Below are 27,283 nucleotides of genomic sequence, written 5' to 3'. Positions count from 1 at the left end.
TGCTTTGGGAAGGACTTGGCAGGGCAAGATGAGAGAGCGACTGTGTGGAAATCACTACCTGTCCCAAACACTTAAGGGAATAGGTCATGTTTGAGGGGAAGAAAATTAAGCATTATGAAACATCCCTGGAGGTTTTTTTCAGTTTACTTTTAGGTGAAAAAAGTCATCAATTTTGTGTTCAGGATCTGAAAGTGTGGGATGTGAATTCTACCAAGGCACCTCATGCAACCAACATAGAAACCTTGTTCAAATACCTTCTCCACGAAGGCTCTTCAACCCATGCTAGAACTCCCATTAAGGGATGCACCTCTTTAGAAGCTAACTGCTCTCTATTGTAAATCAATATGGATGTGAAATCACCTTCTCAGTAAACATCACTGAAAAGGGCAAGTGAGGTCAGAGCATCATGAGTTTCAGTCTCCTATGGGCAGAGCCTCTGATGCTCTAGCCAGAAGACCTTAACACATGGCTTTTCACTCATATGAGCCTCACTTTTCTCACACACAAATGAGAACAACAACCAAGTATGAGGATCAACAGGACAGTCGGTAAAGCTCTTCTTACTGGAGCTGGGTATATTGTACCTTCTCTTGCCTTCCTTGCTCCTGACCACAAGACAGGTGTTGATTCAACCAAAAGCATAGAACAAATATAAAATACTGCTTCCCCACCCATGGGAGAGGCTTCCGGGTACCAAAAGATAGCCACAGCGGTTTCCAATTCCTCTTCTCTAGCCACGCCCAGCATGAAGAAAGCTTCTGTCATGGGCCCTCACAGTGTATATTCAGGGAACAGCACTTGCATGACTTTGCTTCCCAAAACGACTCTTCAAAAGTGGGCTTCATCCTACCTAAGGACTTCATCAGAAAATTGGATGGTTTTCAAGTGTCAGCCATGACTTGATGAATAATATGCAGGCATAAGAAAACACCAAAAGACGTACAAACCCAGAAAGCCCAGAGCATCTAAAAGTACAGGCTGAATATAACCCCAAGACCACAGCATGCTACTAGCCAATACAATACAAAGTGAGAAGATCTGAACCACTGTACTGACGGTGAACTCCTCTGCAACTTGGACACATCACTTCTCTCTTGGAACTCACATTTAGAAAGCTTACCTGCTGCCCCAACCTCTCACACGGAGATGGCACAGGAGACTTGGGAGGACCATTGTTCTTTTCCTAGTTCTGAAATGTGGGTAATGCATTTAGCCTGACCCAGCACACCAAGGCCATCCAAGTGCAGACATCCTGGATGTGAAATGCCTGTGGTCTCACAGGAGCTCGGAAAGGAAATGATCTCAGGAAAGAGATGCTCTGCGTAGCATGCTCACCTTACGATGAACCTCTTTTGTTGTTTGCAGCAAGGACCGAGTTGTCCTCTTAAACCTGTGAGTGTTACTCTGCACACCTTACCAAGCAGTTCTGGCAGAAGGAAATGGCAAAACCTTTGAGAAGGTGGCAACGTGCTGCCACCTCTTGCTTCCTTTAAGTCCCAAACCTCACAATTCACTTTCCTTTAATACAACAGATTGTTAAGAGAAAGCACAGGAGACTTTACTGTGGACCAGATGTATGTTATGGTGGACAGAGCTCACCCAGGACTTAAAGGGGAACATAGACTCCACCACAGATGCCCTGTGTGTGCCACTTCATACGTTTCTGATTTTATTTTGCAAATGAGTTTGTTACCAATTTTTCTTGCTATTTTCTTGGTATACAACACAGGATGTAACAAGATATAAAGGGTCAAGAACCATAAAAGAAAAGCAAAGGCAACAGAAGTACAAAGGGAACGCAAAACTCGATGCTGATGTAAGTAAAAATATTTGCTAAGATAAATCTGAGCCATTAAAAAACAGTTAAATTATGCCCAGGAAAAGGCACAAAGTTCCTGAGGACAAAGGTCATGCTCTGGATTATAAGTCGTTTCTACTTGTATCTAATCACCTCTCCAGCTGCCCATGGTCAGTGGTTATGTACATAGGTCATGGTTTAGAACAGAAACAGAAAAGGTTCTTCACAAGTTGAGGCACTTGAAGGGGTTGGCATTACAGAGATGCTCCTAACAAGCACCCCACTTAGCAGGTGGAACCCCAAAGTATCACTGTCACTCAGTACCAAGACTGAGAGCAACACCTCGTCCCACTTGGCCCTTAGCTCTACACTTAATCTCCTCTACGAGTGTAGAGATAAAAACACTGGGCACTGAAATAGTAAAAACTCGAAAGTTCATTCATTACCTAGACTCTGCTTCCAAACACTGTTTTCCCCCTGCATCCTTTCTGAAGCCACCATGCTAATCCTGATGAGCCATCCTTCTCTCCAGAAAGGTCTATGCTCTTTGCTTCACACTACTCGGCCACTGATACTGTAGGACACCCTGTATGCATCAGTGTGACCATGCACTCTGTCTTTAAGATGCTTTTAAATCTTTCTACCATCTACAATCCTCCCCAACTTAAGAGGCCACAGGCCACAAAGTTCACTCCAATTCATGTCTTAAACTACATGCAGAGATGAATTCAGACCTAAATGTATAAACTTTCCAGAAAAAAGAAGAAACAATTCTTTGAGATTTTGGGTTAGTCAAACATTTATATGTAACACCAAAGCATCCATAAAAGATTTCCATTAAAAATAATTTCATAAATTACATGTTATTAAAATCAAGAACTTCTGCCCTCCAAAAAATAGTAAGAGCAAAAATGGCAAGTTGTACAAATTGAGGAAATGTTTGAAAGTCAGCCATTTTATGAAGGGCTTGAACTCAGAACATTAAAAAAAAAAAAGTCGACAGACAACACAGAATAACAGACAAGCAAAAGAATAATTATATGGGAGCAAACAAGAATATGAAAAGACACTAGAAGAACTGAACCACAAGGAAGCTCCCTTCACACTTTATGAAAGCCTTGAGCTGCCCAGAGTGTTGTGAGGATAGGAAAGAACCGAAACCTCCAACATCTGTGGAAAAGCAAAGTGATGCTGCCCCTCAAACAGACAGCTTGGCAGCTTCTTAAGCTGCTTCAATTCACCTCAGATCTCTCCCTTCACACATGTATTTAAGATATGCAGATAATGCTCTTGTCCCCCCAAACCCACACATTCAAACCTGAACTTCTATGGTGATAGCATAAGGAGCCAGGGCTTGGACAAGTGATCAAGTCATGAGAATAGAGCACTGAATGGCATTAGTGTCCTGAAAGACTCCAAGCCAGATACAGTGGTACATGCCCGTGATCTCAAGTGTGTGTATGTGTGTGTGTGTGGGGGGGGGGGTAGTGGTATGCTAGGCAAGAAGATTGCTTGAATCTGTATGTCTCCTTAAAAAGAGGAGAAAGAGGAGGAAAGGAGGAGAAAGATGATGAAGATGATGATAATAATAATAACAGAAAAAGAATTCCAAGTCAGATATAGCAGTGAATATCTGCAATCCTGACATTTGAGAGGCAGACACAGGAGATCAATGAAAGCTCCACACCAGTCTGGTTACCCAGCATGTTCCAGGCCTGACAGGGATACACAGATTCTATTTCAAAACCAAACATAAACAAAAGACTCCCAGATCTTTTCTTCTGTCATGTGAAGATACAAGATGGCAAGCTGCAACCTGGGGCATAAACCTCACAAAAATTTGACCACTGGAAACCCTGATCTCAGACTCTGGATCTTACCTCTGGATCTAAAAGAATTACTTTTGTTTATTTGTAAATGATACATTGTTTATCTATGATACTTTATAAGAGCAGCTACGTTTACAAACACATGCACAGGAAGGTACCTAGGAGTTTAACTTAGAGTAGCAGTAATGGGAAATAACGCAAATGCTCATTAGAAGATGAACAGACACACTGTGGTACATTTATCTATAAACGGGCTACTACTCAGAAGAAAGGGAAATGAATTACTAATACATACAGCACAAATGATTCTCACAATAATGCTAAGGGAAAGAGGAGATTCCCTCCTTGTAAACCTTCTCCACTTTCATCAAATGATACACAGTGACGGCAGACGGATGGCTGTCTGGAAACCAAGGATGAAAGGTGGGACAATGCATGAGGACCTTCGTGTACTAGTGTGCCTATTAGCTGTGGTTACAGTCTAACAAGTATACAAAACGCGTGAGTTACTAAATTATAAACTCATATCTAGCTTACTAGGACTTATCAATTATGCCTTAGAACATTACATCTCTTTTTAAAAGGCATTCCAGGGTCCACAAACAACAGTCAGGAACTCGAAATTCTCAGTTTTCATTTTCAGAGCTGTGCCAATGGTGGTGATGTGCAGTTGCACTCCAAGGTCTGGAGACCACGGTAGGAGGGTCTATAATTAGCACAGACACAGCCCAAGTACCCCTGATAAAAAAGGTGACATTTGAGGAAAGACACTCTGGACGGCTACTGAGAGGCAGGGCTCACCTCCCTCTGTGTTCCAGCATACAAGCTACATCTTGGGTAAGTGCTTCAGAGTCCTGCAGACCCATCAGATTGACTCATGTGTAATTCTTCCTAGACTTTCATTCTCAGCTTCATACTGCTTTACTTCCCCAGATTGCTCCTTCTTATGAATGAATGAATGAATGAATGAATGAATGAATGAATGAATGAATAAATAAAGTTTATTTTAAAAAGGAGTATAAGGCTGTGTCCAGCCTGTCATATTACTAGCTTTTTGGATTACTTATATAAGAGAAAGAAGTCTCTGGGGCAAATAGCTACAGCAATCTTTCTGGACCACATTCTCTTTAAAACTTGTCACAACTCTCTCAAGACATGCCACCTGTTTTCCTGTCGTCGTCCCCGCCCCCAACCCAAACAGGCAAAGCTTCATTACTGCCTGAAAAATAGTAGGGCAGAAAGGCCCCTCTGACCAAGGCTAGGTCGCGGAAGGAGAGACACTTTTACCTGTCTCTGTCATGACGCGTGCCCCCAGAAGGCAGGGATGGCTAGGAGAACTATGTATAGAGGCTCTGTTATAGGCATTAGCCACCAACCACCAGTCCTGGGGGAGATAGCCAAGAGATGATTCCAGCTCCAGGCAGTACTGAGCCACCTCTGAGGAAAGTAAATGAAGAAGAGATATGCCCATTATGCCCCACCCAGGCTGCAGAGTGATGAGCTAAACAGATGAAGTCATTATCTGAAGCCATTAAGTTCTGGATGGTGCTTGTAGATGCGCAGGCCAGCTGTCTTTCTCAAGACCTAAAAAGCCCATTCAGAAAGAAACCTCCTTCTCTTCCACTCCTGACAAAGTCTAATGGCTGACTGTCCTTTCCATAATTATTTATCAGGACGTGGCGATCTTTATAAGTAAGCTGCTTCTACAAATGGAGAGGTCACCCTAAATAGCCAGGATGCCCTCGGGCTAACCTCATTTATGAAATCCAAGGCAATCATGTAAATAATGAAATCAATGTGTCAAACTTCAGCTCTCTGTAGCTGCCGCACCACTGAGCTAGCATCCTGAACAAGATGAAACACACTACACATATTTATTTCCAATGATATATATATATATGTATATATATATATATGTGTATATATATATATATATATATATATATATATATATATATATATATTTTTTTTTTTTTTGGTTTTTCGAGACAGGGTTTCTCTGTGGTTTTGGAGCCTGTCCTGGAACTAGCTCTTGTAGACCAGGCTGGTCTCGAACTCACAGAGATCCGCCTGCCTCTGCCTCCCAAGTGCTGGGATTAAAGGCGTGCGCCACCACCGCCCGGCTTCAATGATATTTTAAAAACTATTTGAATCAGGCAACTTAATGATTCTGCTTTTAATAAAATAATTAAGCATATCTTGAAAACACTGCTTAGCTGGTTTCCCTTCTATTTCTGAGCATTGTTCATAATAAAAATACCTACTTATGGAATCTTACAGAAGAATCAGAATGCTGCTGGGGGGTAGTGTAGTATATAAACAGGCAGCAGCTGAGAGCTTGGAGGCCCAACTGTAAAGTCACAGACCACATTTGTGTCTCTCAACAGTGTAATTTCTTAGGTCAGACTTGAGACAGCCATATTCCTTCCTTCCACTATATCTTCTCTTGAGTCAGTGTCTCAGTGATTCACAGACATACACCACCATGTGTGGCTTTAGTGCCTTGCTTTTTATCTAAGAAAATTCATCCTTAAGACAATTATTTTAAAGCTAACCGAGAACACTGGAAACCAAACATTTTACTACGCTCAGCAGGTTTTCTCTACATCGCGGGTGGAAGTTACATGGAGGCAAAATGCATGGGAAATGAACAGAACTTCTGCATCCAGTGGAAAGACAAGGACCCAAAAATCCATTTGAACTCTCCAGGCCAGCCTCTCTTTGGGCCTCTGAGAACCCACCCTGGTGGTGAAGTAATAACCCTTATCTCCACGCAGCTATTCTTGCTGTATGCAGGGCAGGACCACCAAAGAGCTAGTAGGGCATCATTACCAAACAGCTCCTCAAATCCAAAAATACTTACAATGAAAACATTCAAAGTTGGTATTCAAAGAATAGGTCTTGTTTCTCTACTTCCTCACCTATGCAGGAAGATCAAATTGTGTCAGCCAGGGAGGGTAAAAGGTGACTGAGCAGTCTCATCTTCTATGTGCTAAAACACACTTGCAAGGTATGATTGCTCATAACTGAACTCTAGCACTTGGGAAACTGCAAGTTTGGGGACAGACAGCCTGAGCTACAATGTGAGAGCTCATTTCTCAAAAACAAAAACACAAGACACAGATCAAAGTAATTTATGTAACAGTACTAAGAAATTAACTTTTAAAAATTATAGCACTGACATTTCTGGAAATAAATGTTAATAGTTGCTGTCAAAATCATGTTTAGACAAAACGCAGTAAGCACACTTGCTTCTGGGAAAACTCTGTTTCCCGGCTGCTATGTTTGGCATGAAAAGGAATCCCCTGAAAACAGGAAACAGCTCTTTCACTCCACTGTGACCACGAAGCCACCATCTAACCTCTGCAGCACACAGAGCACACAGGCCCAGGAAAAGCCCTGGGCTGCTCCTACTCCCTGGTGGCGCCTTATAGAAATGTGAAGCTCTTGTCTGTCCGCCACGACCTCTTACTGTCAGGGCAGAAGACGTTACTGGCGTTTTTGTGCTTCACGGTACCACATTTTAGCAGGAGCATCCCACAGAAAGCAAGGTGGGGCTGCAATTTGGACTATTCTTTCTCCCTTTTGTTAAAGTATTTTTAACCCCTGGAACACAGTAATATTTACAAACAATAAGATTATTTTACATACTCAGTTTTCATGTAAAACTCAATGAAAAATGAAGAGACTTAGACTTTCAACTTAGATTTGATTCCGATCAGAACCTTATCTACACTTGCACCTTTTTAATTGAGCTCTGGGAAGGCATTCCTGTGACCTGGGGGTCAGCTGTAGGAGAGGAAACGGATTATAATATGCAGTTGTGACTGTGTGTCTCCAGCAGGACTCCAGCCTGCCGACCCTGACTCAATCCACCCTCTCTTGCCTGGCCCTAATCCTCATCATGGAGGGGGGTGCAGTCTCAGGAAGAGAAAGGAGAAAGAAGGATGGATGGGGGCGGCTCACACTGCCCTGTCTCTCTGGAAGAGTCCTCTTTGTAAAACCTAAGGGATGAACAGGAACAAGAACAAGGAACAGGTCGGCTGAAAAGGCTTCAACTCCTACTGAGTCCTGCTCTGCTCCAGCATGTGGACCGGACAGAAGGGGAGGAACCTGAGCTTTAAAGGCCGAGTCGCCTACACATGCACAACTGACAAGCTTGGAGAGATGAGCGTGATCACTTCAGACAGTTTATGGAAGAGCTTCCCCTTCCTCTGCTTGTCTGTGAATGGTCTATTGTCACTATGTGGACTCTAAACCATGGAGACACACACCCCTGAAAGAATGAACATTAAGTTCCTGTCTTTGACTCTGCTTAGTCAAAAGGACTGAGGTTACAGGGAGAATACCAAAATAAAGCATGCTAGGAAATTTTTGGCTGTGGTAGAGCAAAGGAGAGAGAAATACTTCCCCTAAAAAGCAAATTCAAAACAAGATCAAATTTTCAAAAACAACCATTTAGAACACTGGAAATCATCTAAAGGCAAATAATAAATTAAGAAATATTCTTCATGAAAAGAGGCTAAAATATGAGGTAAAAATAGCGGGTGTGTGGTCCTCCTGCTAACAACAGCTCTCCTTGTCTTCTTCCAATACTATACTCTCAGGTCTGTAACACATGTAGACAATAGGAGACTAATACTTCAGAGAAAGAAGAAGCAAAGAGGGCAAAGCTGCTATCTTTTTTTCTTAAAGAAAATTAGAACAAGCTTTAAGTAAATTATGATAAAATTTATAGTATAAACCTCAGAAAAATCAGTAACAAAATAAAGATACTAATAAATTATCTGCCAACCAAAAAGAAGCACAACAGAGGAGCTGGGTAGATGGTGAGGCTGGGCAAGTGCTTATTGTGCAAGTATGAGGCCCAGTACCCAGGACCAGTAGCCCAGTGTTGGGGAAGTAGAAACAGGGCTCCCTGGGCTCGCTGATCAATCAGCCTAACTTAATCAGCAAGCTCAAGCCACTGAGAGACTCTAAAAAAAGAGGAGGAAAGAGGAAGGGAGGGAGGGTGGTGGCCAGAGAAGTAGTTAAAAGAGTGTAGTGCTCTTCCAGGACCAAGTTCAGTTCTGAGCGCCCATGTCAGACGGCTCCAGCTGCAAGGCATCAACAGCTCCTTATGCACTCTGAGGGTACCTGTACGTACGCACATACTCACATACATATACACATAATTGATAAATAAATCCTCTTGGCAAAGGTGGACAACAGAGGGAACAATGTCTGAGGTTGATGTCCAGCCTCCACAATCATAAATACAGATGCAGCAGGTGCAGGCACAGGCACGCACATGCGCACACACGGAAATACACATACTGTGCTGAATGAATAAAAGAAAGTGAAAGCAGGTATATTATTAACAAACAAGGAAAGTTGAATAGAAGATATCATCAGGAATGAAAATGTCATTTCATAACAACAGAGGCAAATTTCTCAAGAGAAAGAATCCTGAGCATCTATGGATCCATAAGTGTCTGGAGCTAGGCAAGCAGCGCACACCTGCCACCCCAGTGTGTGGTAGGCTGAGGCAAGAGAATCTCAAGTTCTAGGCCAGCCTAAGATACAGCAAGAAACTAACAACCAGCCAACAGCCAACTAGTGTCAAAGTGCTCCAAAGCGTTAGAACTACAGGTAGAGAAACCTGCTGTCAAGAGATTCTAACGCCCTCCTCTCAACAAGTGGTAGTAAGTAAGCAAAAGCCAGATGGGGAGCTGTGAGCACTACTCTCACAATGAAACCAAGCGGCATCTACAAAGCATGTCTCCAACACAGAAGACAAGCTCCTCTGAACACGACAGACCATAGTCTGAGTCTTAGTAACTTGGAAAGGATTCTCTACTCACAATGGAATTAAACTAGAAACACTAAGATCTCTGGAAAAATCCTCAAATATTTAGAAACCAAACAATACTCTTCTAAGTAGCCCATGGGTCAGAAGACTAAATTAGTCAACTACTTGACATACTGAGACAGGAGGATGGCTTGAGTCCAGGAGTCCAGGCCTAAGCAAAGAGTAAAACTCTGTTTCAAAATAAAATGAAAATAAAAAGGAAAGAAATGAAAAGTTAAGAGCATTTTAAACTAAAGTACAACACATCAAACTTATAGAATGTTAATGGAAAAGATAAAAGTCTTCAAATCAAGATAGCAACTTTCACCATAAGAAACTGAAATGCAAATGAGCCTTCCTCAGTTCCACCTGCCACACACGGCGCTCGACCACACACTCTTGTAACCACAACACTCTGCCCGGCTTCATGGAGCTGAGTGATCAAGCCCTGAACTTTGAAAACATGAGCCAAAACAAGATATTCCTCCTTTGAAAACAAAAACAAATAAAACTTAAAGGAACGAGAAATAACAATTACAGTGGGATTGATAAGACAGAAATTAAAAATAACAGAATATAAGACCAAAACCAAACACCAATTCTTTGATAAGAAAAATATATTTGATAAACTTCTAGGTAGATTCGTCTGAGGAAAAAAAAGACACTATAAAAATTGCACTATTATATATAAAAGGAATCCTACAGATACTATGAATACCTTTGTCAATATTCAACAACTCAGATTTCTTAAAACTTAAGTTCATTCATAGATAAAGAAATAAACAGTCTGTATCTGTTGAAGAAATCAGATTTATATCAAAAACTTCCCCACAAAGAAAGGCCCAGGTCCAGAGGCTTCACTGGGAAATTCTACTGAACACATAAAAAAAATGATGCCAGTTCTATACAGATCTCTCCATAAGCCTACAGAGGTAATTCCTAACAATTTATTCAAGGAAGTCAACATCTCTTGACACCATATACTGACAAAGTAGACAGAAACAAAATGACATAATTTCTAAATAAATCCTTAACAGGTTCTAAAAATAAAGAGAAAATACACTCCATTAACCATTAATGTTTGTCCTGGGAATCCAGATGACTTAACATTCAAAGAGGAGTGATTTTAATTTCTTCTATCAACAAACTAAAAAAGAAAAACCATGGGATCAACTCAATAGGCACATATAAAACACTTGAGGAAACACAATATTCATTCTTGGCTTTGGGTTTTATTTTTATTTTTTTATATTTAAAGAATATTTTTATTCTTTATTCTTTATTATATATACATGAATATTTTGCCTGCATACTACATTCATGCCTACAGAGGCCAGAAAAGGGCATCTGATTCCCAGAACTGAAGTTACAGACACTTGTGAACTGCCATGTACGTCCTGGGAACCGAACACAGGTCCTCAGAGCAACCATTGCTCTTAACCACTGAGCTATCTCTCCACCCCTCCCCTTTTTGAGATAGGGACTTACTATGTAGCCTTGGCTGGTGTCAAACTCACTATGTAGACCAGGCTAGCCACAATTTCATAGAGGCCCCCCCGCCAAAGCTCTGCCTCATGAGTGAGTGCTGGGATAAAAGCCAAATACTACCATACCCGGCTCAGTCTTGATTTTTATTTTTTAAAGAAATCCTCAGCAAAGTAAAAATATTGATGTCATCAAGCAAAAAAAAAAAAAAAAAAAAAAAAAAGCCAATAGATAAACAAATAGGTGAGTATGAACTCAACTAGAGGTGCTTTCTTCTCTTCAAGTTCGGCAGGAACTGCCTTGGTTAGATGCCTTTGAAGGTACCCTTTCTTTGTAACCTAGACAGCTTTTGTTTAACTGGGAGTCTCAGCAGAGGTCTGGGCCTACTGCTGTGCTGTAACTAAACAGAGTCCACATAAGTGTGGTACAGTCACTAAGTGCTGACGTGTACTTACTGACTGTACCACAGCTTCCCAACACTACCTACACTTTTGTTCCCTGACTTCCACCCAGCACAGAGCAGGAGATGTTACAATGTAAATGATGCATTGCTCTGAAAAACATGAGTGATGGACTGGGTAGTGGGGGCACACACTTTTAATCCCAACACTCAGGAGGCAGAGGCAGGCGGATCTCTGTGAGTTTGAAGTCAAACTGATCTATAGAGTGAGTTCCAGAACAGCCAGAGCTGTTACACAGAGAACTCCTGTCTCAAATAACCAAATAAAAAAAGAAAGAAAAGAAAGGAAACATGAGTGATGGCTGGGGGTTTAGCTTAGTGGTAGAGCCCCAAGGCCCTAGGTTCGGTCCTCAGCTCTGGAGGGAAAAAAGGTGATGAAGCCACTGGAGTCCATAAATTCTCTACTGAGAAAGTTATGTCCGATCTTGTATTAATGAATTAATGGAGCACATCTCTCAATAAAACTTCAAGTACCTCAAGCAGGACTCAAATCTGTGCTAATTAAACTGCTTTGTACTAGATTAAGTGATTTCATTACCTTTAGACAAAGCTAACTCATTTCTCAGTATGGTAATTTATTAGAAACTGAGTATTTTCCTCTAAAACAAAGGTTTCAGGCTGGGAAGCTGGCTCTACGGGCAGAGTTTTGTCTTCATAAGCATGAAGACCAAAAGCTGTATCCCCTCTTGTCTCTGGGGAAGCAGAAACAGGAGATGTCATGGGTCTTGGGCCTGGAAAGAAACCGCTAAAATGATGTATTAGTAAGTTGATTCCTAATGATTTATCATTGTATCCATGGACTGGGGCATCTTTTAACCCTTATCATTCTTCATGCAGCAGATGACAGTTAACACAGACCCAAATCTGGCTGAGGAGCTACTGGGAACTGATAGATGAGGGACAGTCAGAGCCAGTGTCCTTCTGTGGTCCCTGGTAATCAACCATGCTTCGACGGAAGGCCACACATCCAAGAGTACATGAATACACAAATCTGACTTGATATTTGTTGCTGTTGTTGTTTTGTTAAAAAAAGAAAACACAAAGTGAAGTAGATACGGAAAGGGGAGGGTAGATTTGGGAGGAGATGGGGGAGGAGTGTGCATGGGATCAAAATACACTGCATAAAATTCTCAAAAAACTTACTAAGTTTTAAAAAATCGGTTGGAATAAATCTCATATTTAAATGAAAATTTAAAGCATAATTTTGGGGACTGGGGATGCAGTCAAACGGTTAACAACGCTGCGTCCTGAGTTCCATCCTACGACAGTAAAGCAGTGCTGCTGCAGAAACAAACAAGATGCTGTGGAGTCACATGACCGAGGCAGTCCTTTGTCCTTCAGGGGTTCCTCTCCCTCAAAAGCAGGGCACCAAGGTCCTTCCAGTGCTAACTTTGGTGTTCTAAAACTACAGAGCTTAATAAATGGCAGGGCACAACTTAAAGGAGACAAAAGTATTTGTTAGATAACAGGTATATTCACAACAGTTTATTTTCCTAATGCGTGGTTAATAAGATTACAGTGATCAGCACAGTAATGTGAGGATGCCACTTAAAAGAGTTCATGAAAGAAGATATGAGTATTAGGGAACCTATCTCCATTCATTAGCCAGTTTCTTTGACATAAAGCATCCGTGATTCATTTGGGGTCTGTGAGAGCAGTGCACACTAGGTGTCACGTAATGGCTCTTGCTCCACACAACAGTCAAACAGATCTGTGAGGCAGCAGAGAGCCAAGGCCTGAACCCTTGCTGGTGCCTAAGGACACAGATGCTCACCCCCACACACAGCCAGTCTGGAGAGGGGCTCTGGCACTTCTTACGTGGTGTCTGACACATCAAGGGCTCTAACAGATCAGTCTTTTAGAATAAAGAGATTATGGCTGGGGCTGGAGCGATGGCTCAGCAGTCAAGAGCACGTACTGTACTAGCAGAGGACCTGAAATCAGTTCCCAGCATTCACACTGGTTGGGACACTGCATGAGGTTGATGCTCGTGCCGCTGAAGGAGAAGCTCATAGAGGTTAAACATGGAGAGCTGCCAAGCTGCTATTGATACAGAATTTCAGCTCCAGTGACATTGTGGGAGCCTTTCAGAGAGGATACAGCCAGCAACACAAGTACATCAACATCTGGAAAGGCAGCATCGTAGGGTTTAGCATGGTGCTGGCAGCCTATTTGGTTTTCAGCTACTGCATTTCTTACAAGGAACTCAAACATGAGTGGTGACGTAAGCCCCATGAAGAGAGATCAGTGTGAAGAGTGTTACACACCTTAGCACAACTAGCTGCTCAGCTACCATTCATGCAGAATTCTATCATGGCTGAATCTCCAAATCACGACTCAAATCATGAGAACTAATGTCCAATAAAAGGTGACTGACTGGCTCAAAAAGAGTAGATGGCAAGAAATAATCAAACTCAAAGCTGAAATCAATGAAATAAAAGCAAAAAAATTACAAAGAATAAATGAAATGAAAAAGACAGAAGATCCAAATTAATAAAATCAGAGGCGAAAGGGGGCATTTTACAACAGACACTAAGGAAATTCAGAGAATCATAAGGACAGACTTTAAAAATCTCTACCAAACTGGGAAGCCTAAAAGAAATGGATGAATTTCTTGATATATACAATCTACTAAATTTAAATCAAGAACAAATAAGCAATTCAAGCAAACCCATAGCTCTGAATGAAATAGAAGTAATAATTAAAAGTCTCCCAATCAAACACACACATACACACACACACAAAGTCAGATGGAATCAGCACAGAATTCTACCAGACCTTTGAAGAATAATTAGTACCAATACTTGGAAAATTATTCCACAAATTATAGACTAGAGGAACACTTCCTAATTCTTTATACAAGGCAACAATTACCCTGACTCCAAAACCACACAAAGACCAAACAAAAAAAGAAAATTGTAGTTTGAATGTAATTGGTCCCCATAAGCTCACAGGGAGTGATACTATCAGGAGGTGTGGCTCTGCTGGTCTTGTTGGAGAAAGTGTGTCACTGTGGGGCGGACTTTGAGGTCTCATATATGCTCAAGGCACAGTCAGTGTCTCAGTTCACTTCCTGTTCCAAATGGATCAAAGATGTAGAATTCCTAAGTCTCTCTACAGAACCATGTCTGTCTGCACGCTGTCATGTCCCATCAAGATGATTGATATGGGATTCTCTTCTTTTTGCTGTGAATATGCTTTATTACATTGCTTAATAAAGAAGCTGCCTTGGGCCTACTGCAGCGCAGAATAGAGCAAGGCAGAAATTCCAAGTAGAGATAGAGGAGAAAAGAAGGCGAAATCAGTGAGACGCCACATAACCGCCACATAACTGCCCAAAGAAGACAGATGCCCTGAGAACCTTACCAGTAAACTATGAGCCTCGTGGTAAAATACAAAATAATAGAAATGGGCTAATTTAAGATATAAGAGTTGGTTAGTAAGAAGCCCGAGCTAATAGGCAAAGCTGTGTTTTAATTAATACAGTTTCTGTGTGATTGTTTCAGGTCTGGGCAGCCAGGAAACAAACAAGCAGCCACCACCTACAGATAATAATGGACTGAACCTCTGAAACTATAAGCCATCCAATTAAATGTTTTCCTCTATAAGAGTTACTGTGGTCCTGGTGTCTCTTCACAGCAATAGAAATCCTAAGACACAGATCAATCTCATTTATGAACACAGATGCAAAAATTCTCAATAAAATACTCGCAATCTGGATCCAAGAACAGATCAAACACAATTTCCAGCATAATCATTTGTTAGGTTCATCCCAGAGATACAGGGGTTATATATTCAACATACATAAATCTGGAGACATAATAAACTACATAAGCACACTGAAATACAAAACCCACATGATCATTTCATGAAGTGCAGAAAAGGTCTTTGACAAAACCCAACAAGACTAGGGATACAAGGGATATACCTCAACATAATAAAGGCAATTTACACCAAGCCTAGAGCCAATCAACCTAAACAGCAGGAAACTCAAGTATTTCCAGAGATCAGAACAAGACAGGATGTCCACTCTCTCCATAGCCCTTCAATATATAGTACATGAAGTCATAGCTGGAGCAGTAAGAAAGGAAGGAGATCAAGGGATATAAATGGGAAGGAAGAAGTCTACATACCTTTATTTGGAGATGATATGACTTTATACATAAATAACCCTAAAAACTCCACCAGGAAACTTCTATAGCTAGTAAACACTTTCAGTAAAGTTGCAGGCACAACATTAACAGATAAAAACCAGCAGCCTCCTTATATACAAAGGAAAAACAAAATCAGAAAGAATCAGAGAAACAATATATTCACAATAACCTCCTAGCTTGGGGTAACAATCCTTTGCTTTCTTTAACAGTAATTATCTTATTTGATGAAGAACACATACAATTTACAATCTTAACCATCAGTGGTATGAGAAATTTTCACTATTCTACTTCCATTACCATCTGCCATCTCATCTTGCAACTACTAAAGCAGCTCCCACCCCTCCTAGACCCACACAAAGATGGTTTGATTGCCTGTGTGTACTTCTGTCGCTGTTGTGGGTGTTTACATAAGCATCATGCAGAATTGGTCCTTTTGTATCTGGTTTGTTCCTCTAGCCTTGAAGGCTCATCTATATTGTAATGTGTATCATAATTTTTTCATTATACACATACAACATTTTGCTGTAGGCAGAGATCCAACATTACACATCCACTCATTTGCCAAGTCCTTGGGATGTTTATACTTTCCACCTCTTGGCCACTGCGAATTATGGTGCCATGGGCATAGGAATATCTAAGCTATCTCTTAGGATCCTTGTTTTCAAGTCTTCTGCTTATATATATCCCAAGATGTAATTGTCAGGTAATACGGCAATTCTGAATGTTTTTAAGGATTGCTAAATTATTTCCCGCAGCAGTTGTAACACTTCACATTTTTTCTAACAATGCACGGCTCCCTGTTCACACCTTCACTCTATTCTCCACGTTTGCTAACAAGAGCTGGAAACGGGCAGGCTGGTGGCAGATGCTCAGTGACTACTGCCTTCTCCTTGCATCTCCTGCACACACTTGGCTCATTAATCCTAAATGAACTGACAGTCTCTGCTTAAAGTCCACAGGAGGCTTCTTACTGGTAGATCTTGTTCACCGATTCCTCTACTGCTTTGCTATTTCCTCCACAGGAAAGTTTTCTGTGAATATAGTTAGTTCTCTTGGCTACTTTGTTGACATGAACCCAAGAATATAGAGCTCCAATCACTTTCTGACATTCCCTGCACAATTACGAGGAAAAGATGCAATCTGGAAAGGTCTCTAACTTAGATCCTATGTGAGGACCCTGGGTAAATTTAAATCGCATTTTTTAGGAGTACAATAAATATATTCAATTTGTGTGGAATTAGATCTCTTTCTCAGTTGTATTTAATATCACATCAAATAAAACCTGAATAAGATGCTGGAAGTAAGATGGGAAGGAGTGACAAGATATCAAACAGTTCAGATAGGAAACAGTGAGGCATAAATTACAACAGGAAAGGCAAAATGCTATGAACGCAAAAACACCTAAACCTATTATGAGTACAATACGCATGTTTTCCATTTTAATCTGCACGTCATCTCAACAGAAGCCCTTCACCCGGGCTTGAGAAGTGCTGTAAGGGCCAGTGAAAGTCCTCAGGGGGGAAAGTGCCTACAGTGCAAGCAGAAAAGCAACTCCCGAAGGCACACCCCTCACACACTCACAAGCACAAAGCAAGGAAGATGTTCTAAAGGTGCTCACCAAAAGTCCTGGAAAACTGGTTACTTTTCAAACATAAGAAACTTATTTTGTCCCAGGGGCACTCAACCAAGTTCAGTATGGACTCTGAGAACGTATTCCTAAATGTCAGGATAAGAATCGTGTTGTACATAAGAACAAAGTCAGCCATGACAGTTGGCATAGCATTCGCTCACAGGGAAAAAGAGAACACATGGTTACCTGGTAGCCTTCTGTTTTCTTCTGACACCACTTCAACAAGGCGTTCCTCTTAGATCCTCCATATTCTCTTGCCAAAGCTGAGAGGGGGTCCTTCCGTTCCTCCCTAATTTGTGAAAATAAGAAACACAAAACTGAAATATTTGAGCACCACAGTAAGAGACCACAGCACTAATTACACCTTTGAATAGATAACTGCACAAACTAAGGCTGTTTTGCAGAAAGACATAGTTCTTTATTTAACTTCACAGTCAGCTTTTAGTCTGGTCCTACAGCCCTACAGCTGTCAAGTCTAAGAGGAGGGACACTACTCCTCATCCATATAGCAACAGAGATCCTGCATCAAGTGTGGTCACAAGAAATAGGATGCACTCTGGGGTGCTCAATGTGACACCAGCGACATTGAAAACTGTTGCGGGTCTTTGGTTCAATATCTTACTTAACATAACATGCTTTGGTTTATTTTACTTCTTTTTACTACCTTAATTCTCTCATCAATTCCAAAATCACTCATTCTAAGTATAAAGAACAAGGTTATATGAGATGAAAAATTCTAAAGCACTGCCTAGTTCAAAACTAGACAAATAAAACTGAAAAGAGATGGCAATAAGGCTGTGATGTGGGAGGTGATGTATGCTGTAAATATGTTTTATTGCCATTGGTTAATAAAGAAGCTGCTTTCAGCCAATGGCTTAACAGAGTAAAGCCAGGCTGAAAGAGATATACAGAGAGTAGGTGGAGTCAGGGAAAAGTCATGGAGCCTCCACAGAAGACAACTTGCAAGTAGGAGACAGACTGCTAGCTACCAGCTGGAACCTTGCTTGTAGGCCACGAGCCTCATGGTAAAATATAAAATAATGGAAATGGGTTAATTCTAGATGTAAGAGCTAGCTAACAATACACTTAAGCTATTGGCCAAACAGTATTGAAAATAATATAGTTTCTGTGTGATTATTTTGGGAGTCTGGGCACCGGGAAAGGAGTCTGGGCGGTCAGGAAATGAACGAGCAGCCTCCAACTAGAGGGCTGGAGATAGCTCAGTGGTTAAGAGCACTGACTGCTCTTCCAGAGGACCCAGGTTCAACTCCCAGCACCTACATGGTAGCTCACAATTATCTGTAACTCCATTTCCAGGGGATTCAATACCTTTCCTCTGGCAGCCACAGCTACCATGCATGCATGCAGTGCAAAGCTATACATTCAGGCAAAACACCCACATCAAAAAGTAAAATAATAAAAATAATTTACTATATTTTTTAAAGGTATGGGGGGAAAGAGGTGGCAATAAACATTAAAAACACATATTACATTGTGTGTGGGTACTTAGGATGCAGAGGCAGGAAGAGTTGTCTTAAAACCTTGTCTCAAAAAAAAAAAAAAACCACCAACACAAAACACAAACAACAAAGAACTAACCTATAAAAAAAATTTTTTTTAAAGATGCTAAGGCTGCTGTTTGGTGCTAGAGTGCTTGCCTAGAATGTACAGGGCCCTAGGTTCAATCCCCAGCACTGCAAACAAAACAAACAAAACCATATTATCACTTCTAAAAATTATCTCATGTGTTTACTGCTAGCTGTATACCCCGATTTTTGAGAGGAAAGCTCACTATGTCCCAGGTTGTGTTCAAACTCCTGAGCTCAGCCCTTCTGCCTCATTCTCCCTGAGTGCTAAGACACAGGCGAACTCCACTGTGCCTGGCAAGTCCTTGGCACTGCAGGATGGTCAAGCTACTTTGTCCTTGAACTGTCTACTTACTAATAATACTGCACATTCCTCAGAGGTTGGTCACCAAAGAGGTATGGATTTAAAAGTTAGCTCACGGGGCTGGGAGATAGTTCAGAGGTTAGGAGTGCTGGCTGTTCTTTCTGAGGAACCAAGTTTGATTCCCAGCAACCACACTGACAGCCCAGGGGGTCCAACGCCCTCTTCTGGCCTCTATGGGCACTGCATACACATGGTTCGCAGACATACATGCAGGGAACACACACACATAAAGTAAAAAATAAAGGCAATTTTTAAAATAAATAAATACAAATAAAAGTTAAGTTCATATACCAGGCATAGTGGCATAGCCTATAATCTCAGCACCTGGGAAACAGGTAGGAGAATCTCAAGTTCAAGGCCAGCCTAGGCTATGAAGCAAGTTCCTTTCTTTACAATGATAATTTTTTGAAAAGTTCTTAATTTAAAGCTAACCCTAAAACTTGATATACAGCTAAGTTTCTGAAGCCCTTTCCTAGTCCTTCTTTTCTTAATCCTACAGAGCCAAAAGTTTTTCTCATTCCTACAAATAAAGCATGCTAGATTTCTGACATTATCTTTTCTCTCTAAACTTTGTGTGTTGTGTAGGAAAAAAAAGTCTCACTATCTGTCTTGGCTGGCCCAAACTCAGAGGTACCTGCCTCTGTTTCCTGTGTGTTATAATTAAAAGTATGTGTCACCATCCCTGCCTTCCTCTGAACTCTTACTTAGTTAAGCAGCTTCTGCCATAAAGAACTAGAAACAAAACATAAATTCACATTTTCATGTCCTGCTGACAATGATTAACGTAATATCATGTTTGATGTCCATCTGAACAACCAGAGCTGCCTCTCACGTCTGCCATGTCTGCTATGCCTGGATTCCTTACATAAAAACCTGTTGCTAAAACCATCGCCTTTGCAGACACTTCCTGGACCCCACCTTTCTTCAGCTTTCCAACTCTGCTAGGACCCTGATCAGACTTGATAACTCTGACCCACAATACCAGAACAAATATCCTTTAAGATGGTTCCCTGGACTCTCCTGAAGAAGAAAAAATTTCTTCTATCATCTCAATTCATTCACTCCACTTGATAACCCTTAATCACACCAAAGAGACCTGTTATGACTTTGAAAAGGTTCCTAAAAAGCTAGCTACTCAACAACATCTTCTCCACCCTGAGACAGTAGAGACATCGTTCTGTGACTTTCTGTATCTGCCCCATGGATCACATCCCTGACCATATGCTTACTCATCCCGTTCCCATGTTTATTCAAGTTATGTATCCTGCCAATAATGTCCCTATGCACAATCCTCAAGGCTTCACCAAGGCTCTACATACCTAGGAAGCTCTCTCTAATACTCTAACAGGATGTCCGTGGTTCAACTTCACAATATAAGGTCAGAAAGTATTTCAGATTTCAGAGCCTTTTCAGCTTGTTTTAATTTAATTTTTTTTTAGACAAAGCCTCCCTAAGTAGTCAAGGTTGGCTCATACTTCGAGCCATTTTGCCCCCATCTTCTAAAGGCTGAGACCGCAGGCACACCATACTTCTACTCACATTGATTTCTCTTAGCCCTCCCTTAACTTCATTTATTTACTTAGGACACTGGGAATTGAACCCAAGGCCTTTTCACTTACTAACAAGTATTTAACCACTGAGCTACACCCTCCCGAAAAGCAAGCACCAGATTTTGGGGGTATTCACATAGAATTTACCAGTAGAACATCTCTATTTTGAAAATCTAAAGTCTGAAACATTCTGGCCTTCATGCTGGTACACAAAAAGGCAGGCTCTTGGCTTTTGACACCAGGGACACCTCACCTGTACTTACTTGGTCATTTCTAGTTTAAAACCAAACAAAAGCATGCAGTTAGTCAACACTGAATAATACAGAGAAAGGGGAGTGCTCAGACAGCACTGATCTGTAAGCCGACCCTTTGCTTGGAAAGGCCAGGAAAGATACACAGGACATGTCTCCTACCTTATTCGGCTCCGGGTGCTCGGAGTGACTGATGCCGTGGGGGAGGAGGAGAGGGAGAGCTGTGGTGAGGTGGTGCCCATCGCCATGAGAGAGGCTGGTGATGCTCCCTCAGACGCCGAGATGTCCCGTTTCATTTCTTCACTACTTCGTCGAGACACTGTGAAAGTGATCATGAGTATAAGCAGTCCAGCCACTGTGGAGCTCACGGAGGCTTCACGCCAAACTACAGCTAGAACTACCGGCTGTTCAGATCAATACAGCACAGAGCTACTTGGCTGTCACTGTGGACAGCAGCACTATTCACATTAGCTGAGCTATGGAACCCGCCCAGGTGTCAAAGCAACTGTGATGTATATACACAGCCGATTTCTTTCCCCAGCCAAAAGAACAAGACTTCATCAGTTGCAGGGAAAGGGATGCAGTTAAGACTCTAGATAAGATGATCTCACAACATTTATATTATTTACACAAATTAAGTCAGTCTCACAAAGACAAATACATGTTTTCTCTCGTTTGTGGTTTCTAGATGCTATACAGGTCCTAACAGAAGAACACATGACAGGAAACAGAACTGTCCAGGGGAACAACCAGAACTAAAGGGAAACAAATCATGGAGGAGGGAGATGGGGAACATGATCACCTTAGAGTTGTATGAAAACCCTCATGTGACATGGTGCCATGTGCGATGAACAAACACAATGTGTTTTCTAATTTAAGAAAAGGTTTCTGTGTGTGTGAGCTTCTGCATATGTTCTTGTGTCTTTTCTTGGATATTTTTTCCTGTTTGTTTGTTTTGCCCTATTCTGGATTGTTTTTATGTTACTATTATTATTGATGCCTGTTTGTTTTCGAATAAGAGAGAAAGAAAGGGTGTGGACTTGGGTGGGTGGGGAAGAATCTGAGAGGAGTTGGACAGGGAAATGTAAGAACATACAGTATGAAATAGAATCAGAGTATACTGTATGAAATCTATTTCAGTTTTTTAAAAGGTATGAAAACTCTGTGAAGAAAATATCTTGGAAAGATTAATAGTTATCTTATTTTTTGACATCTAGATGGTTGTCTTAGAGAAAAGACCAGAATGCGTCATCAAATGTTTGAAATGTAGTGAATATATTGAAAAATTATAATTATATATCTTTAAAAAGCATAAAGTGATATATATGTTTTAAGGGTTTTTTTGTCTGAGTTCTTGACATTTTCTTCTGATGATTCCTAAAGAACAAATAATACCTTGTGAAAGAAAAAACTAATACTTGATCTTACTGATGACTGGACAGTATTTACTTTTCATTCAAAACACTTAGACAGCTGGGAATTTATAACTAGAATCCCTATACTTTCAAAACGGAGGCAGGAGGACTACCATGAACATGGGGTCAGAATGAGACATTGTGATAAAAAATAAAAAATTACAATCTGTGAAAGGGTGGTAGTGGGATATGAACTGTCTTACGTCTCTGTGAACAAGAGCCTTGCAGCACTCACCAGGTACACAATGAGTACCATACAGACACAATTAAAAGTCAAGAGGGAGCACATTTGCAACTATTCACTCCTACCCAGCACCCACAATTAAACACATCCCTTCTAAATGTAGCAAGACACTGCTAAAGGGGCAGAAGCAAAAATGTTTCTTCATAGAGTTCCATGCAGCTCTGGGCCAGGCTCCATGTTCAAACAAACAAGGAAGACAGAAAACTAAAAGGTAACAAGTCAGTCATCTATAATTTTGCAAGCCTGACATAGGAAAAACAAAACAAAACACTGTCCTGGAAGTCTGCAGCCTTCCTGCCTCGCCTCTGCAAGCGGGCACAGGTATGCTGCCTGTGGCATACACTCACTTTGGCTGCCACACCAGGTCTGGATGAGTCAGGACAAACATGGGCAGCGTTAGGAATGTGTTACATTAAAGACCTGGAAGGGGCAGATGCCTTCTCCTATTAAGAGATCTTAGAATAACATACTACGTTTTTCAGCATAATTTTGTGGCTATTCCTTTTCTCAAGTACGCTGCATGTCTTAGGTCAGTGTTTGAAGCGACACGTCCGCTGAGGCTATCAGTGCTGACAAGCCTTCATTACAGTAAGCTGGGAGCAAGGGTGAGAGGAAAGGCGGCAGGTGTGTGTGTGTGCTCACTCCATGTAATGGAGGACATTAGCCATAGCATGGCAGGGTTATCAGTTTTCTTTTCCGGGTGCAACTGAAAGGGCACAAGGGAAAACAGTATGAATAACTGAAAGACAGAAGAGTTAGTCCAGAAGACAACCACGGTAAGCCTTCGAAGTCATTGCTGTAGCCTGGCTTTATCACACTGGCACAGTCAGTTCCCAGACACTCTTCGGTGTTCTGACTCTTCAGATCAGTCGTTGCACACCTAGCTCTATCAACTTCCGCAAAGATGCGCCTTCACGTGTCATCTACCATGATGTAGGCAACTGAAAACCTCTGCAGGAGTTTTTAAAATAACTTTTGAGACAAAAGTCATTACCAGAGATGGTCTTGGCACTCTCCATGGCAGGGACTCTGGGTAGAGAAGCAGGCCGGCTAGTTGAAGACGTTCTTAGAAGATGCTCTGCACCAAGTGGAAAGGTCAGAAACAGAACTATGAGTGCTGAGGTGGTCAGAGTACAAGAAAGATGACTGACTTTTCTTTACCTTGAGGCTCACCCCTCTTCCTAATCCAAGACCCTGCAACCCCCAGACAGCATATTTATTAAAAATAACCTCCATAGACAAAGACTGTGTAAAACACTCCAGGTCAATAATGTGTTTCTGGAGATGACAGTGAGACACGCTACACACAACTGTTCTAAATCATTTTGTGCCACTTAGCTCTTCAAAGCAACTCAATCAAAATTAAGAGGTCCCTTATTGCATGGGCCTACGGAACAAACTAAATAAAACCTTGCCCCTCTGTGCCTATTTAGAGGGAACATCCCCTATACGTGTATCCACAAATAAACCTGGATTACCATCGTATGGTTAGAATTTCATAACAGCAACACATAACACAACTATAGAAGGAGAATAATTCATTCTTATTTCAGATAGGAGATGGGGATTGAAAAATATAATGGATAGGGTTAGAGAGAGGGCTCAGAGGTTAAGAGCACTGGCTGTTCTTCCGGAGGACCTGGGTTCAATTCCCAGCATCCACATGGCAGCTTACAACTGTTTGTAACTACAGTTCTTAAGGATCTAACACCTTCACACCAATGCACATAAAATAAAGTCAAATAAATTCTTTTTAAAAAGAAATATATAATGTTATTAAGTTGGGCCTTACTAGCAAAAAAAAAGAGGGGGGGCTGGGAACTGCACTTCAGTAACACAATAATAGAAGCAAAGACACAAATAAGAAGAAACAAGAACCTGGTTTGATAAAACATGGAGTATATTATATGGACAACAGGGTGTGAAGGAGGGGCTCGGGAGGGGCTCTTCCAGGGAGGATGGGGCTGAGAGCCTCGACAGCCTCATCTGTGAGCTCGAGTCTGAGGGCCAGTCTAGTCTCATCTCTCCTGAGCAGCTAACAGGGCACAATCAGATACCGCCTCTATTACAGTTTCAGCCTGGTTCTTGAACACAAGCTTTCTTAGGAGTCTCTTTAGTTCCTGGGAACACTGGGGAAATCTCTTTGTTCCTGCTAATTCTCTCTTCCTGTACATGTCTTATCTACAACTACAAACCCAACTGGCTGTCCTCGGCCTAGAAGATATGAATGTATGTATTCTGTCTGGCCAGGATCTGGTATGTTAGGGATAAATGACCAGTGTAAAACTAAACAATAAGGCTTTTATTTAATAAGGACTATTATTAGCCTTGCTTTCCACGAATGCCCACCTATTTCTTTTTTTAAACATAGCAACTATTTAGTGACTGGAAAAGCAGGTCAACAATAAGCATGTTTTAGTATGCATGAGGCCCTGGGATCAATGATTGGCAACAATAACCACCAAAAAACAAACAGGGAAAACCAAAGAATTTATGAATTTAAATGATACCACTCTTAAACCATCATAATGTGAAAAGTAAAGGCATACAACATTGTTTCTAAATAATGGTTCCCTGGAAGTGGAATTAAAGGAAGCTATGGGCCACCTGAGATGGACACTGGGAACCAAACTCAAGTCCTCTGAACAAGCAGTGTTTGCTCCTAAGCACTTAGCCATCTCCACAGTCCCCAAGTAATATTTTCCAAGAGTCTTAGGAGCATCTAGGTTGAAATAAAAATTGATCCTTTTTACTTATGAGGCCCAGGGAGTAGGAAGGATAGCTTACATTATACATAAGAGTAGGACACATGCAGATTAAAATCATTAGTGATTTTATCATTTAACATACATCATTTTTATGCAAACAGCTTACAAGTAGCAGAGTTCAAAACCCTATCGACTTTTACAGGAAAAATATAGCATGCACAAATTCTAACAGACAGAACAGAAAGAGGAAATAGATATCAAAGTTTTATTTACTTATATATGCGTGTTGTGGTGTGTGTGTGTGTACATGTGGAGGCAAGAGGTCGAATCAGGTGCTGTTCCTCAGGAGCAATTCACCTTGGCTTCTAAGAGGATCTCTCACTGATACCAGTGTCTTGCCACTGCCTGGCTGGCTTGCCCGTCAGCCCCAAGAATCTGTGTCTCTGCCTCCCCAGTGCTGGCTTAAAGTGTGCACCACCATGCTCAATTTTTCACATGGGTGCTTGGGGTTCATTTGAAGACCTCAAAATTGCACAGAAAATATTTTACCAACTGAACTCTCTAGTCCCGTAATATTTTAAATTTAGTCAATAATAAACCAATAATAAGGATCATTTCCTTAAAAGTCCAGTCTCCCAAAAAACAACAAAGCAAATTAAGAAAGTAAAACAAAAGTTATAAAGACAAAACAAGTAGTGTCTAGCAAGGTTTTGGTGGCACACACATTTAATTTCAACGGGGCAGATAAATCTCTATGAGTTCAAGGCCAGTCTGGTCTAAATAGAGAGTCCCAGGCCGTTTATGCAATACGACCCTGTCTCAAAAAGCAAACTAAGGAGTGTCAGTTATGGATGGTAGCGCACAACTCGCTCATTCCCTGCATGGAAGTGTCCCCTTATCCAATCTTACCCTACATGCACACAATTGGGGAAAACTTCATGAAATTTAATACCCAACACATCAGACCACTTGTGTTTTCACACTGCATGTCTAAAGGTCCACACCCATGTCTCATTTCAGCATGTGCTCCCTGCCTGCCATAACCCAATTGCCCTTTCCAAAAATGTATCAAAAACTAATTTTTATTTCATTTTATTGAGGCAGAAGTTCACTACGTAGCCCAGAATGGTCTCAAATGCTGTCCTCCTGCATCAGCCTCCCAAGTCCCAGGTTTACAGGTATGAAACGCCATGCCTGGCTAAATTACTCTTCTTAAGATTATGTGTAGGAAGACAAGAGGAGCAGCTCCACAATGGTGTTCGACAGGTGCAAAAAGACCCCAGGCTCCATCCCCAGGTACAAAAAAAAAATCATCTATAGTGACTCAACAGTCATAAAGCAGTTTACTGGCATTTCTTAAAGCATTTCACTCCAAAAACTTGAGCTGAGACACACCTGCCACAGTAAGACACAGGCTGTTTATGTCTGTAGTAAACAAGCTGCTTTCATCTGCAGGTAAGAGTTGGGTTAGCCTTCTTCAGGGAATAGGATTAGTGTATATTATTTTACAGTGACAGAGTCTACTCTGTTGACGTCTGGTTCTCTCCTTCCACCACGCAGGTTCCAGGTATCAAAGTCAGGTCCCCAGACTTGGTAGCAAGCACCTTTATCTGATGAGAAACCCCACTGGCCTTATCTTTAAATCGTTCATTGTCATTTGAGCATCTACCACTTTTTGGGAGCTAAGCTTAGTGCAAGGGTCAAGGAAAGGAAACCAAAGCTTGCCCTTGCAGAACTTGGAATCTAGAACAAAAACAAGACAATTACTATTCTGTGGTAAAGTATTCAAGGGAGGAAAAGCAAGGGCTCTGGGACCCAGGAACTGATGAGACTGGTCTGAGAAGTCTAGAAAAGTCTAAGGAGACAGCACTTGTGAGACACAGGCTGGCTCGTCTGTTTTTTATCAAAGGCAGCCTGAGAAGGGCCTACCCATTTCCCCCTTTAATTCAATTAGCCAGCATGTCAGACTGTGAAGCTGA

At 41.3% G+C, this 27,283-nt stretch overlaps 1 protein-coding gene across 2 annotated transcripts in view; it reads right to left on the bottom strand.

The window, feature by feature from the left end:
* Specc1l (sperm antigen with calponin homology and coiled-coil domains 1 like) overlaps window positions 1–27,283 on the bottom strand; it is a 106,251-nt gene that overhangs the window by 15,114 nt on the left and 63,854 nt on the right. For both annotated transcript variants that reach the window (XM_057751045.1, XM_057751044.1), the window contains 3 exons: window positions 23,591–23,674; window positions 21,100–21,256; window positions 17,373–17,475 (listed from right to left, as the gene is read on the bottom strand). In XM_057751045.1, coding sequence (XP_057607028.1) covers window positions 17,373–17,475; window positions 21,100–21,256; window positions 23,591–23,674 — 344 coding nt within the window. The remainder of the gene's footprint in view (window positions 1–17,372; window positions 17,476–21,099; window positions 21,257–23,590; window positions 23,675–27,283) is intronic.

This window comes from Chionomys nivalis, chromosome 19 (genome assembly GCF_950005125.1).
Source record: "Chionomys nivalis chromosome 19, mChiNiv1.1, whole genome shotgun sequence".
In the NCBI taxonomy this organism is placed as follows: Eukaryota; Metazoa; Chordata; class Mammalia; order Rodentia; family Cricetidae; genus Chionomys; species Chionomys nivalis.
The sequence above is the reverse complement of the archived record's forward strand: the minus strand, read 5'-3'. Positions and strand labels throughout refer to the sequence as shown.